The sequence below is a fragment of the Thermobia domestica genome, chromosome 6, assembly GCF_964235325.1.
Source record: "Thermobia domestica chromosome 6, izTheDome1.hap1.1, whole genome shotgun sequence".
Classification (NCBI taxonomy): domain Eukaryota; kingdom Metazoa; phylum Arthropoda; class Insecta; order Zygentoma; family Lepismatidae; genus Thermobia; species Thermobia domestica.
In genome coordinates this window covers 286,028,689-286,043,434 of record NC_137459.1, presented here as the reverse complement: position 1 = coordinate 286,043,434, position 14,746 = coordinate 286,028,689, and the positions used below count along the sequence as shown (strand labels likewise).

At 34.3% G+C, this 14,746-nt stretch overlaps 1 protein-coding gene across 2 annotated transcripts in view; it reads left to right on the top strand.

Annotated features, from left to right (window-relative positions):
* Positions 1-14,746, top strand: part of LOC145688514 (transketolase) — a 168,516-nt gene that overhangs the window by 139,753 nt on the left and 14,017 nt on the right. For both annotated transcript variants that reach the window (XM_081762861.1, XM_081762862.1), the window contains exons 5-7: positions 2,785-2,928; positions 8,680-8,931; positions 13,787-13,924. In XM_081762861.1, the coding sequence (XP_081618987.1) occupies positions 2,785-2,928; positions 8,680-8,931; positions 13,787-13,924 (534 nt within the window). The remainder of the gene's footprint in view (positions 1-2,784; positions 2,929-8,679; positions 8,932-13,786; positions 13,925-14,746) is intronic.

The following is a 14,746-nucleotide window of genomic DNA, read 5'->3' as shown; positions in this document are numbered from 1 at the left end:
GATTTACGAAAGTTCTTTTCTAAACTACTCACTTAGTGCATACTGAATTTACATGTAAAATTTTCTTTGAAAAAAGTTTACTGTAAATACTTGAAATGATAAAATGCGTGACAAATTATCCTGAACATTTTAGAAATTGTTTTCAAAGCTATAGGCAGTATATGAACAAACTGAATACGTTTATCAAGGAAGAAAAAGTGAAACTGAAAACAAGTGAATGGAATGAAATTTCTAAAATTTAGAGAGCTGCAATGGTTCAGTGGTAGTGTTCACCTCTGGTGCTTGGGGTCCCTGGTTCGATCCCAGCTTGCTCCAAGTGAACTTTGTGGACAGTGTGCCTGGGTTTCCTCAGGGTTCTCCCGTTTACTCCCACTTTCTTCATTCCACCATTTCATTCATTACTTCATCAGTCTCCTTTAGTCTAGTCGGTAGAAGCGTGGGACGTAACTCAATTTCATTTCTAAAATGAATTAAATGAATGGATCTTGTTAAAGGATGGGAGATAGCTTTCGTTTAATCATAGGATCCCGGGTTTGCGCTCAAGTGGTGCCAGTGGCTTAAGGCAAGAATTAGGCTTGAGCGTCAATCTATAGCCTCATTCTGATTGATCGATTGTAAGATAGTAGGCAAGCCCTGTTGGTGTTCCGTTTATTTAACTAGTTCTTCCCCTTCAAGCCTTCAGTTTGCTTTTTACTATAGGTTAAAATATTCCTTAATTAAGTTTTAACTTTAATTTCCCAAGCTACTTGTGGTTACAGATATTAAATGCTCAAATCTAAATATAGTTACTGCCCTGTCTTAAAAGCAAAATGTTCATGTTCACGCACAATCAGTATCAATTTTCAAATAATTAAATTGAATTTGTTAAAATTTAAGTCACAATTTTAAATCTGAAAATAGCCTTCGCGCTAGCACAATCTGTTGGCGCCAGACAAGGGGGCAGCTCGCGAAGACGCAAATGTTTACTATTAGAAATTCGCATCATTTACGGACTCAATGTTTTTATAATAAGCATGATAGATATGTGATTTTCCGTATGCAGATGTTATGATACACAGTGGATAAGTTCTTTTCCACGCGTAAAGTAGTTGAGTATTACCATCTCTTTTAATATTATCTAAATGATCCCAGCAATTTTGAGAGGTTCAAATATGTATAAAGAAGGAACTGTCATTATATTCAATGATTCAATTAGTTTCTTACAACTGGTGCGTTTCAGTGATTTAATGATTCTTAAGACATATTTTTGTTTAAATATATTCTGAAGCTTCGGCGAAGACCCCCAGAACGCAATTCCGTATTTAAGGAAAATAGAATATGGCATAGTACAGGGACAGAATTGATTGCAGGTTAAGTATTGGGACTAGAGTTCGTATTATGTACATAGCCTGGGCTATTTTTCTTAGTGTGTCTACGTGCTCTTGCCATGAAAAGTTATAATCTATATACATAACTAAAAATTTTACAGTATTAGTAAATGTACATACTTCATTATTCATGGATATCTGTGGCAGTTGCTGTGATGTTCTGTAAGATAAATGGTACACATACTTCATCTGCATTTAGTTTTAATTTATTTGCAGAAAACGAATGCGTAAGTTGGGATGTTGCAAGATAAGTGGTTTCTTGCAAGCTGTCTTTTTCAGTTACAATTACTGTTGTCATGAGCAAAATGGAGTAAATTACCCTTCTCTATATTTAAGTATAAATCATTAAGATATAGTAGAAAGAGTATTGGTCCTAAAACTGATCCTTGTGGAACAACTTTCCTATTTATTCGTTCATTTATTTTGCTCACTTTTAGTTGTTTCGTCCATTTGAAGAACTTGTACGATTTGTTTACGATTGTACAGGTATGATTTGAACCACTTCAAAGCAATACAGCTAATGCCAAATTTTTCTAATTTACCAAAAAGTGTATCATGGTCTACATAAACACTTTTGATTGTGTAGCCCGAGAGATTGTGTAGGTGTTAGCCCGAGAACTTTATCATCTTGACACAAGGAAAGCTTCACTTATTTCAATTTTACTGCAATATTTGTAAAATTACGTAAGTTTTGGTTAAATGCAAGCTATAAATCAAATGCGTACGAGAAACCAGTAACTTGCCTCTATAATGTAGTCAGTAGTGTCATTCAACTGGGTTGCTCGAACCAATTGTTAGTTTTCTCCTTCCAGATTCATTACTTACCAGAAAAATGGAATTTGTAGTAAAATTTTTGAGAATCTAGTATTTTTCCTTTCAACCCATTAAAGAGAAATGTTGCAATTGAGGCACGGTGCAAATTTTCTACAGCATCTGAATGAAAGTGCAATTCTTTCGATATATAGGCGCAGTTCGTTTCTGTAAGATGCTTTCAGTTTGCTAATAGAAACTCAAATTTCGTTTTGTGGTGACTCAAACCTATGAGAGGCGGCCTCTGATGTTTTTGTTTCAAGATTCTCAAAGGCGTAGCAAGAAGAAATATCTATTTTAGTTCGAGGATTTTTCATCAAATCTGGAAGCTGTATGGCTTCGGAGATTTGCTGTTATGAAAGTTCTGGTTTCTGTGAACTTCTTTAAACACAATGTGGAAATGTCATTGTTCACGATTTCGATAAAATTTCACTTTCAATTTAGCCCGTTTGACTTTGTAGAGTGAAGGTGTCAGCAGTATTCACGCATGCTCATTTTGCTCTTAGCTAGTAAATACGAAACAAAAATGCAGAAATTCTTAGAAAAATACACTGCAGTTTTCAATTAAATTTGGTGGTTTTCCATTAACATCTCTTGTTCTTACTAGGCGTTTCATGAAGCAGCAAACACGAAAGGCAAACCAACAGCAATTATTGCTAAAACGTACAAAGGAAAGAACTTCCCAGAAATCGAAGATCAAGAAAACTGGCACGGTAAACCTCTTGGGGACAAAGCTGAGAAAATAATAGAGGTAAGAATGTTTGTATTCAAACTCCAGGGTAGAAAAGTACCTTACAAAACATGTTTGTTTCTTATATACTCGGTTTGCTTCCACTACCATCATTCCAAAATCGTACCATGAAAATTCACTTGTCATGCTCTTAAGTTTACGAGGTGTAACGTTAAATTAATTTTGCCCAATAATTATTCACTTGTGTACTTCAGAACTAACATTATTTTCTTTAATATTAACAAATTAGAGGTCCATATGTTTGAGGGCTCTAAAGTAATTATTCTTTAGCTTTTTTATGGTGTAAAATGACATTGGTTTATTCCTTCTCCCGTAGTTTTTACTCTAAGTTTATCACTTAATACAGTGTACGGACATTCACTATCTTGCCTGCAACGTGCACATACTTGGTTTGAAACGTACAAAACCAGCAAGAATTTACAGTATTTTACAGAAGAATATGATTTGGTATAGTGTAATGAAATTGAGATTTACTACAGCTAGGGGCTGACACTTGCTTAGGATTCGAAATTATTCATTGATTAATCAAGAGTTAAGGTGGATCACTAGGTTTCCTCGGTGCTATGCTAAACACTGCTTAAATAGTGCAGCGCTGCCAGGTAGTGTCAAGTGTTTACTGATGCCAGATAATAATCATGGAAGTCTTATTGGATGCTTACTGGAAAAATTAGTTTTCAACCCTTACCGCAATTCACAGCTAAGTTCCGCTTCTCGAACTGCAAAGAATCCAGGAATTAAACGTACAAATTTGGCAACAACGCATTATGGCGTTCTCCGAAAGTTTCTTAATCTATTTCCTTAAATGAATATTAATATTTAAATAAAATGTGAAACATAACACGAAAAAGGTCAAACAATATATCTATTTCGTAATGAGTTACTTTAAAATCCTTCACACATACAAATAAAAAAAGAATTCATAAAACTTGAGCACCTCTAGTAAGATATAACAGCATGTGCCATCTTGTGTGCTCATTGTAAAACGAATCAAGTATTGTCTTTTGTTACCCTATTCGATATCAGATACAACCAAATGAATCAGTGTCTTGTATTGTAGCTCAAACGTAACTCTTATAATACAATAATTATAATATGTTTCATTGCGCAATTAAGGGAATGGGCTAAAATACGTACTGACTTCCGGGTTGTGATCCACCTTAGTTTTTCACATTGCAAACAAGTTAGCTTCAGTTCCTCTTACTCAATTGCATTGTCATGAGTCTCCGTCTAATACTTTGAAAGTGACACACGCACGCCACAACTATGCGGCAATTTTGAGGTTTTGTACCTCTCGTTAGGAATTATTTGACTAGATGAAAACGCGATGTTGGTGATCCTGAGATTTGATCTTGTATTGAAGAGAAGAGTGGCTGGCATAAAAAATAGTTTTCAGATTGTTCCAAGAATGTAGTTAGCGAGACTTCGATTGGCCTACAGGAAATTCTCTCCTGCATAATTGTTTGAATAGTAATAGGAATATAAGGTTCTAAAACATGTATCGAATGTTTACAGTATCTGAGCAAGAAATTTCTCACGTTACTCTACGCCAAAGTGGTGGTGCATTTGTAAGCCCAGATAAGTTAATCAAGAATAACTTCATACTTGTTCTCATGACTCAATCTACAATGACGGGTTTAGAAAAGCAGACATGGGTGAATTTCGTAGATTTAATGTTTTAATGTCCAGTTTTCTCTTAAAGCAATATTCGAGGAGGGAAAAAAAAAAAAAAAAAAAACATGGTTGAAACCATGCTGACAAACTTCCAGAAATTGGAATAAAACCTCGTACACCTGTCTGTGTTCCACTCCAATCTACTAATTGTCTAAATGTTATAAAACTTTCCAATTAATTTTAGGACAAAGAATACACTAAAGATTTCAACGTTATCAAAGACCTTTGGAGTGTAAACGTCTTATGAGATTGACAGATTAATCTATTAAACTCGTTACTGAAGTGTAGTGCTGCTTTGTAATGTAGTCACATAACGTCGTGCATTGTAATGTATTCCGTGATGTAATAGTCCATTATCTTTGTATACTGTTGCAGCACTGCTTTTATTCCGTGAATGAATTCATTGGCGGTATTAGGAAAGTTATTTTTTTTTATCTATCTGGTGTAGATATAATATAGTATCTGAATATGTTATATAGGTTACAACTATGTATGTCCATGTATCTTTGACGCGTCTTTTATACGCACGAATTCGTGCAATATATATGATTATGAGGACCAGGGATGCGAACTGGTCAGTAAGTCAGTATTTTTGACGAAGTCAGTATTTAGTCAGTATTTTTTAAATAAGTCAGTTAAATCAGTATTTTAGGCTTTTCGAAATGTTAAAACTTTTCAAATTTCAAAAGGGAGCTCAGCTGAAGCTGAAAGAGTTTAAGCTCCCTACGTTATTTCTGATAGGGCTAACATGTTAGAAAGGGTTCTCAATGATCACTTGCACATTAACGAAGCTCTACATAAGATATGATGGGGGAAGGCACATCTTATATAACATCAAGAGCTTTTAGATTTCTCATACTGCTTACAAGAGTTATAGTTCTGTGAGCAGCAGAGGAAATTGAAGAAACAAGAAAGAGAAGCAAAGGAAAAACAACGGGCAGCTGAAGAATTGAGAAAAAGAAACTTGAAAAAGTAACAATTGAAGAAAAAGGTATTCTAAAACATCTAAGGGATGAAGAAAGGAGAAACATTCGATAGGTTGCTGAAGGAAACAAATGCACGGTTGAAAGAGGCCATTAAGAACAAGGATTTTATCGAAGCTGATGTAGTACAAGTAATGCTTGCCAGTGCCACGAAAGTGAAGAAACTGATGAGAAACAAAAGGCTGATAAAATTCAGAAAAGTGGAAAAAACTAGTCTTAATTTAATTACTATCTTTTTCAAGAGAGAAACAATTTTAGGAATGCTCCAAAAATGGATCAAAAAATTGCGATCTTGGCCGAGAATTTTACGAATGATCCAAAAAATGAATCAGAATATTGTGATCTTGGCCAATAATTAGTTTTTGGATCAGGGACCACAAAACTTTGGAACGGTTCCTAATTGGGTTTGCGTAATAAGCCCATCATACTGAGTAAATTGTTAGTTTTGGTATGACTACACTATATGTATTTCTCGAGATATAAGGCCTACAAGAACTTTTGCTTGAAATATATTGGATCTTTTGATCCGAAAAGGAGTGAACATCATAATATTCCTAAGTTTGTATGAGTAAAAGGAGGCAAGGGAAATGGGCCTGGGGAACTGTAATTATTTTATCATATGAAAATGTTTACTGCAATTCAGTTTTCTATGTACTTGGTTTTGTTTACAGTTTTGCAAAGACAATCTTTGTATTTTTCCATCTCTTAAATTGAATATACTTATTTATATACTTATTCAATATACTTATATTGTAAGATTTGTTAATAACGGAGTTAACATATGCTTACAGCTGTTCTGTGGGGAATAATCTGGCCATTTAATATATATATAATTAGTATTCTCAGTATTTGGTTAGTATTTTGAAATTGTCAGAAGTTTTGACCTCAAAAGTAATTTGTATCCCTGTAAACACGAAATGAAATAATTATTTTGGAAGCAACCTTCAATTTAGCAAATTTTGCGCTTCTTTGTGAAATAAAGTGGAAACTGCAAACTTCAAACTGAACTTCGAAAACAACCAAAAACTTTGAACGAAATGATATCATGGTTAAAGGTTATAATTGTAATGTCAGAATTTCAGTATTTGCCAACTACGTGTTACTTTTGAGTTTGCTATTTTCAGAAAAGTATATCGCTAGAAATTAAAAATGGATATATTTGAACATAAACCACATTAGTAAGTTTTACTTACAGCACTTGGGGAAAGACTGATAAAAATATCCTTCATATTGTTTCTAATTAAATTATTCATAGTTCAGATGTATTTAAAAGTGAGAAGTTTTGCTTTAAAATATTTTGTAACTTAGTACTAGATTTCATTGTGCTACTAAAATTCAGTCATAACCTCGAAAACTTGGTCGAATTTTTAAGTACTAGGATTTGTCAAATTCAAAATTGCTAAGAAGTTGAGGCTGAACCTATTGATTTAGCTTCCGGTTAAACAAAATTGACATAAGCAAATTAAGTTGACATTAACTTCATTGATCCCACAATTTAGACAGGATTCTTTTTGTAATAGGTGAAAGTACGAGCTCTTTCAGTATTCAGACTAGTCAATACGTACAGTCCGCAGCAAAAAACCTGCAACATGAGCATGTAAGTTTATTCTGAAACTACGCCTAACACTGCAGGGAATCAACAAAACGTCTGTGGCACGAATCACGCTAGGAGAAACCTCGGCGTCCTCCCCTGCACCTTTATTTTGGAACAAGACTTCATAGTTCCACAATAAAATTACATGCTCATGTTGCAGTTTTTTTTTTTTTTTTTTTTTTTTTTTTTTTTTTGCGGACTGTACAGGGCTCTTACGAACTGGAAAGTCAAGAATAATTACGAAAACTCAGGACAACTCTTAAAGCATGTACGAAAAGTTACCAGCCCCAGCTACACTAAGACACAGTATTGCCAGTTCTAGAAGAAAACTCGAATAGCTTGCTTATTTCTTTTTTCCTTACTTGTTTCGGGGATATAGACTTTGTGCCTATCCTGTATTTATAAACAAGATGGGTGGGGAAATAATTCCCTATTGCACATTGTTTATAACTGCAATACTTAACAAATTTTCATGAAACAGAAAGCTCTTAGTTTCTTACAATACTAGGATTTTACATCTCATTGCCACTGTCAATGGTGGACCATAGTTCGTCTGTTGCGTGAGCGGGCTCTGGCATCCCGATGCAAAGTATGGTAGTCCTTGGTACGACTAAAGGGATAGTGGCGAAATGTGAAAGGACCTTGTGCTTCGGTAGATTCAAAGACCATAAAGGATTGCTATTCAAAGCTAATGGGGGGCCACGGTGGCTCAGTGGTAGAGCGTTCACCTCTGGTGCTTGGGGTCCCGGGTTTGATCTAAGCCCCCGCCCCAATCCAAACTTTGTGGTGGACAAACGTGTGCGTGGGTTTTCTCGGTTCTCCCGTTTCCTCCCACTTTCTTCGTTCCATCATTTCATTCATTACTAACCAGTCTCCTTTAGCCTAACCGGCATAACCGTGGGACGTAAAACTCAGATTTAATTTTAATTTCAAATCTAATGGACACAGGTTCTGTACCAGATATTAGGATATGCGGTCGCCCCTGAATATCCAGGACGGAGGAATGTGCAGATGGTTCAGAAAATGTTGACTCGAAACTCGCAGAAGTTACAAAAACTGGCATCTCGCTAAACTGCCTACGACTTCCTGGTGAGTGAAAGAGGAAGTTTATTGCACAAAAGTCTTGGTGAATTGGAGGGGGCGAACTGTCAGTTCTTGCAAACTTACCTATGGATTATTTAAAAGCTGTCCCAAACATCCCAAACTATTTACGAAAACTAGTGGATGATTGCGATGTTTGGAATTTTAGCAGTGCATAACATTCTACCATTGTAAGAAAGAGAAATTGTTTCATGAGAATTGGTCAATTATTAGTTACAAGCAGTATTCAATACGGAGTAAATTCCCATTCTGTACAGCATGCGACTTGTGCTAATTCTTCCGTACCTCTACTAAATGTAAGATAAATTTTTAATTAAATGTAATTTTGATATACACTGTATACTACTTGAATATGGTGAACACAGAATGTTAGGGAAAGAAATTGATATTTTCTTTTTTCAGCATTTGAACGGCTTAATAAAAAATCCTGGACCTTCTAAGCTTCATCCACAAAAGCCTTTAGCGGACGATGCACCCAAAATTTCAATAGCAAACGTGAAGCTTTCAGAGCCACCAAACTACAAGAAGGGAGAGGCCGTTGCTACTCGCTTGGCATACGGTAATGCATTATTGAAATTAGCAAAGAACAATGACAGAGTTATTGCCTTAGATGGAGATACCAAAAACTCAACTTTCTCTGATAAAGTGCGAAAGGTAAGATTTCAATTGCGAATTCACTCTGTATTTGAATGTACTTGGTAACTGTTGAAAGTTGATGGAAGTAACTTCTAACATTGCACGTATATACAAATTGTTACTAGTTCAAGTGCTGTGTGATACATCTGTGTTCTACTATTGGATTAGTGGGATCAAGACGGAACTGGAAAGATACTTAATTTCTTAAAGCAATTTAAAATCTATTGTAAAAGCTACCAAGAATAGGGAAATAGTTGTTTGTTATTAAATTCTGTGAAATAATGCCAAAAGCACTTTCTCCTTTATTTCAAAGGAATTTTTAACTACCCCTATAAAATTATAATTCAGTATTTGACATTGATAACTTATATAGTATTTTGTATAAATATCAATTTTCTCATATTTATAGTATTTCGAAGATTGCTAAATAATATCCACTGAGACTTGAAAGATTGCAAAGTATAAAAGGGGAAATGCTGAATATTGTACATAAAGGCATATGCTCAAATAACCACACAATTTGATTACTGTGAATTGCTTTCTGGATATATCTTAAAGCGAAAAGAAGTATAGTCGGTCAATTAGAAAATGTTAAACGTACTTTCGAAAGGTTGACAACGTGGGCATCGAGCAAAAACAGAAATCTAAGGTGCTACACTTTAATCTCACCTAGAATGTCAAAAATCCATCCATAAAAATAGATTCTCTCATTAAATTGCTCGTGTTCTGTAAAATACTTAATTATTCAGGATAGGCTGGTATGGGAAGAACATATTTCAAACTTAATAAACTATGGAATTTGTTTTGCTTCATATAGGCTGAAAGATACTCTAGACATACCTAGCTTGTTGTACTATGCCACGGTAAATTTACTTAGTTTGGGAATTATTTTCGGAAGCATTGAGTCTTGCCTTATTTACCTTCTGCATACAGGAAAAAAATCATACGAATTTCTATTTTTTTTTTTTTTTTTAAACTTGAAACCAAGATTATTTTGTCAACATTTAAATTCCACAAAATACTCTCTCCCATCTCTGCACATATACAAAAGCATTATCTTCACTCTAACATTCCTTGAATTACGTCTGACATAAATTTACACAGTGTGCGAATTAAATAATATATATGGGGGGGGGGGAATAAAATTAGACCAACAGAACAAAATCTGAAGGTGCAAATTTCAAAATGAGACAATGCCTTACCCCATATTATATAAATAATAATAATATAATACTAATAATAATAATAATAATAATAATGATAATAATGATAATGATTATAATGATAATAATATGGGGGTAAGGCATTATTCTCTCATTTTGAAATGTGTACCTTCAGATTTTATAATATGACATTTGTAATAAATAAAAGATTTATTAATTTAATAAATCTACCGACAATAACTATGTACGTATATATTGTCTGACATGCACACACCCCACCGAACCTTTCTGAAAGTGTTTAAATGTACTCACTTTTGTACTCGTAGCTCTCTAGGGTTTATTTACTTAATAATTCGGCCCGAGCGATAGCCATGATCACTAGCATGTGTTAATTTTCCACTCATATTGAAATCTTTCATTTTGCGTTATTACATACAGGTTGCAAAAAAATAAAACTAACTTCAGTCTTATGAAAACCACTAAAATTCAGTTAAATTGGATTTTTTTTTAAATCTAGATATTAGCCTATCAAATAAGAAATGGATTGTTGCTGGTTCCGATTTCTGACATCAAGGTCAAATCGAAGGCCAAATATTTAAAATCTCGAGATTCAAAGTTTGAGCTTGTGCTTCTACTTCCCGCTAAAGCTGCGCTCTTCACGACTTTTTTCTAATATCGATTCCGTGATGGGGCTCAGGAAGTCAACACTTACAATTACTTTACTGTTAGGTTACAGATGAGTTGATTCACTATGGGCTACGTTATTCAAATAAAGTAAAACATTACATTGAAGTTTTTCAGACATTATTAGCGTGCACAGCAAACTGTGCAGTGAAAAGAAAGATGGAAAAATGAAGGGTTAACTTTAAAAAAACCCGCTCCAGTTGAAATGCTTATACAGACACGGACAATGACACGGAGAACCAGTCGTACTAACAAATGCTGAAACAAATCTTCAATTATGCGCTTACTCACCTAAAATCACCTTCACTAACATGTCTGTTCACTAAGAGCGTATCCCCAGCGTGTACGTTAACATATACTTACGAGAGAATACCTATATCTCAGATTTTGAGTAGTTTCAAAAGTTCATTTCCGTAAACTGTAAAAGACAGTGATTACTATGCTAATTATCACAAATTAAATGCAACTCTTGAGTTGCATACACACAAACTACTAGGGGATGAAGACCAAGTACTAACAAAGAGTGCACTGGAAAATGAAATAACATGTTATAACAAAAATTAAAATAAGATTATAATCGATATAAATGTAGAGGATGAATATGACATGTCCGAACTTCGCCAAGTATGGTGGAAGAATCTTTCTTTACTTCTTCTTGGCCAACCGCTAAGAACATTTACAAATCCATATGTGGCTTTGTTATACGCAATTACTACATTCAAATTCACGAACGATGACGAACTGAAGGGTACGAAGGTAGTTGCAAGTAACAACCGTAGTCTTAATAATAGTTCAACTAAACAACGTTGAGAATAGTGGGTAATTAGGTGGTAAGTAGAAATAACCAAAACTAGTTTCCATCGATCATTTCGTAATACAGCTAGAAGATTAAACTTAAAAGAAATAACAAAAATCAGTGAAATTTGGAGTTACACTAAGCATAGCTTGGGGGGGAAGCGAGCATCCCCGGTGGGGATACTTCAGCTGACTTAGGGGGTAACAAAATGAGATCGAGGCGGGGAAATCCCTCATCCCCCCGGTAATTCGCACCTTGCATTTACATAAGACAAACTACGGATCTAGATTTCCCAACAAAAATATACCTCAACAGAAAAGTGTATACCCCACGTGTAAAAGACTATACACCCCAGTATCTAAGGAACATCGAGAACACAGATTTTCAAGAATGAGAAGTTTTATTTTTGTACATAAAGCGGCTTAGTGTTTCTGAATATGGTGTCATAAACCATATATGTATTTTTGGTGTAGCCCGTGCTCTTTTTATTTGTAATGTTTTTACTAGCGTATTTTACTGTATGCTTTGTATTTCGATATATTAATGTTTCCTGACGTCCTATGTACTTGGTCTCCTGTAACCATTTATGTACGAAAAGTGATAATAAACTAAAATTACTTAATGTAACTTGAACTGAGTATTGTGTGCTAATGATATTAAACGTTTCAATGATGCAGGGGTGCCCACAAGGGGGGGCTATGACGCAAACTGCGTCATTGAAATATTTGGGGGGGGGGTAAAACTCTATATAAATGTTTGAGGGTGTGTAAAAATTAATCGAAAGTATTTTTTTTTCTTCATAGAACAACACCTACGGATAGACAATTGAGGGGGGTGCGTCATAGACATGAGGGGGGGGGGTGGGCACTGAATGATGTGACTGGAAATCTATTGCAAAGTAACTCATTTTAAATAAAATGAGTAATAAATAAAAATTTACTGAAAAATGTATTCAGATTGCGCTGTCTACTAGTTCAGAATTATTAGCGAGGTAGTCATGCATAATTGAACGGTAAAATTAATCCACTATTTGTGCATAATTTTGTAACTCGGGAGTAATACTTTGCATTCTGTATATTTTACGCTAAAACTATGCCAGAAACTCTCTAATTATTCTAAAACTAGTATGAACAGAGCCCTTTTAACCCTTTATGGACAGAAGTTTTTTGGCTGGCAAAAAATAAATATATAAATAAAAATAAATTTAAAGGAAATTGAACTCTTGAGGATTTTAATTCTAATAAAAATCAATCGTGATTTTATTGGAAAATTACAATTTTGACAGGTAAGTTTGGGATAATGTCACGTTTCAATACAGTAATACAGATGTTCAGATTATTTAGTAGTTACCACTATTAAATAATAATAATAATAATAATAATAATAATAATAATAATAATAATAATAGTAATTTAAATACACAGACGTACGTACATACAGACATGAAACTTCTTCGTAGCTGTTCATTTCGAAAAATGACAGTATTACATACTACTATTGTACTAAGAAATTTAACAAGACAGTTGGAATTCGCAGTAAAAGAAAAGTTACTTTCATTTGGAACACCTAAACACTGAGATTACTAATGTGCTCGATTTTGATTAAATTGTAGACAGTGACAAATTCTTCTCACGTACGCAAGAGAAAAGTGTACTATTTCCTTTACTCTCTCGACACAAGCATGAAACCGTAGATGCTTCGAATTCCAAGACTCAACTGTTCCTTTTCAATGATACCACAAGCCGTTCTCCGTATGTGGGGAAGTTGTTAGTTTTCACCTTTTTTCTTTTTTTTTCTTTTCTTTTTTTTTTTAAAATCATTTCGGGTACTTAAATTGCAGTTATGGTAGTCTATAACTTTGGAAACTAAGCATGATTTGAAGTTTTAAATTTCCTTACCGCTAAACTAGTTGTTTTAAACTCACTATTACCTCTATACACTTTTTTTTCTGAAATTGATATAAACTAAATACTTATTTGTTGTAATATTTATTCAACATGTCCGTGAACTAGCTCGTGACACTAAAGCAAAAAAGTCATGTAATTTTAGGCATGTTTTCGAAGGGGGAACAATTCAATTATGAGTAAGCTGGAAACTTAATTCATCAGTGAAATTAGTGATCTTTCCAAGCCGGTCTGAATTCAGTATATTAAATTGGACTTTCAAAATGCATTTTGATTGAATATTGTTTTGTTGAATACATGCTAAAAGGAGTAACTTTCTCTTTCAGACATTTCCTGAAAAATACATAGAATGTTTCATAGCTGAACAGAACTTGGTTGGTGTAGCAATTGGCGCAGCGTGCCGTGACAGAACTATTCCATTTGCCTCTTCATTTGCAGTCTTCCTTACACGAGCTTTCGACCAGGTAAGGAAATAGCTCTTATTGTGTATCTATCATTTATAAACCATAAGCTTTAACAATAATCTCCCACATACGTCCTTAGAAAATACGAGTTAAGTCCTTTGAATAAACACAAGTTACACACAATTCTTAATTAGTTGGTATGGAATTTATGTACAATAGTGAAAATAGGTAAGTGTGTACCCATAGAAACAAATCGCAGAAATTTTAATGTGTCTACTGTAATTAGAAAAATGTCTGAGTTGGTGCAGAATCTAAAGTTCAGACAGACGTCTAGATTCAATAGAAAACATTTAACTTACCATGTGGTTGTATATAAAAATTGACTGCTTGGTATATCAGTTTTGTCCTGTACAAAAAAAGGCTAGTTAGAATATCCATCGAATTCAAGAATACTACTTTCGGAGTTTCACATAAATTTATGAATGTAGATTGGTAAAATGAAATTTATAGCCTAAAATTTTTCTAAATACTTGAAAAATAGTAAATTGTCCCACTTACAATATAAAGCCCCCACCTTTCATTAATTGTTTTCCGAGGATTTGGACGCCATATGATTTTCTCCAAGAAAGCTATTGCGAAACGAAACTGTTGTAGTAACGCACACGCATAAAAGGTTTGCTGAAGAAAATGTTTAATGAACTAATGCTTAGCAACATAATGAGATTATATATGCTATCGAACGGGGAGGGTAACATCTATGCGATAATTCCCCCTCCTCCTCCCCTAAGTTCCACCGTCAAAGTGAATAGCTGAAAACTCCCAGGCCAGAACTGCATTTACTTCATAAATTGGAACGAGATCGGTTGAGCGGTTTAAGAGATT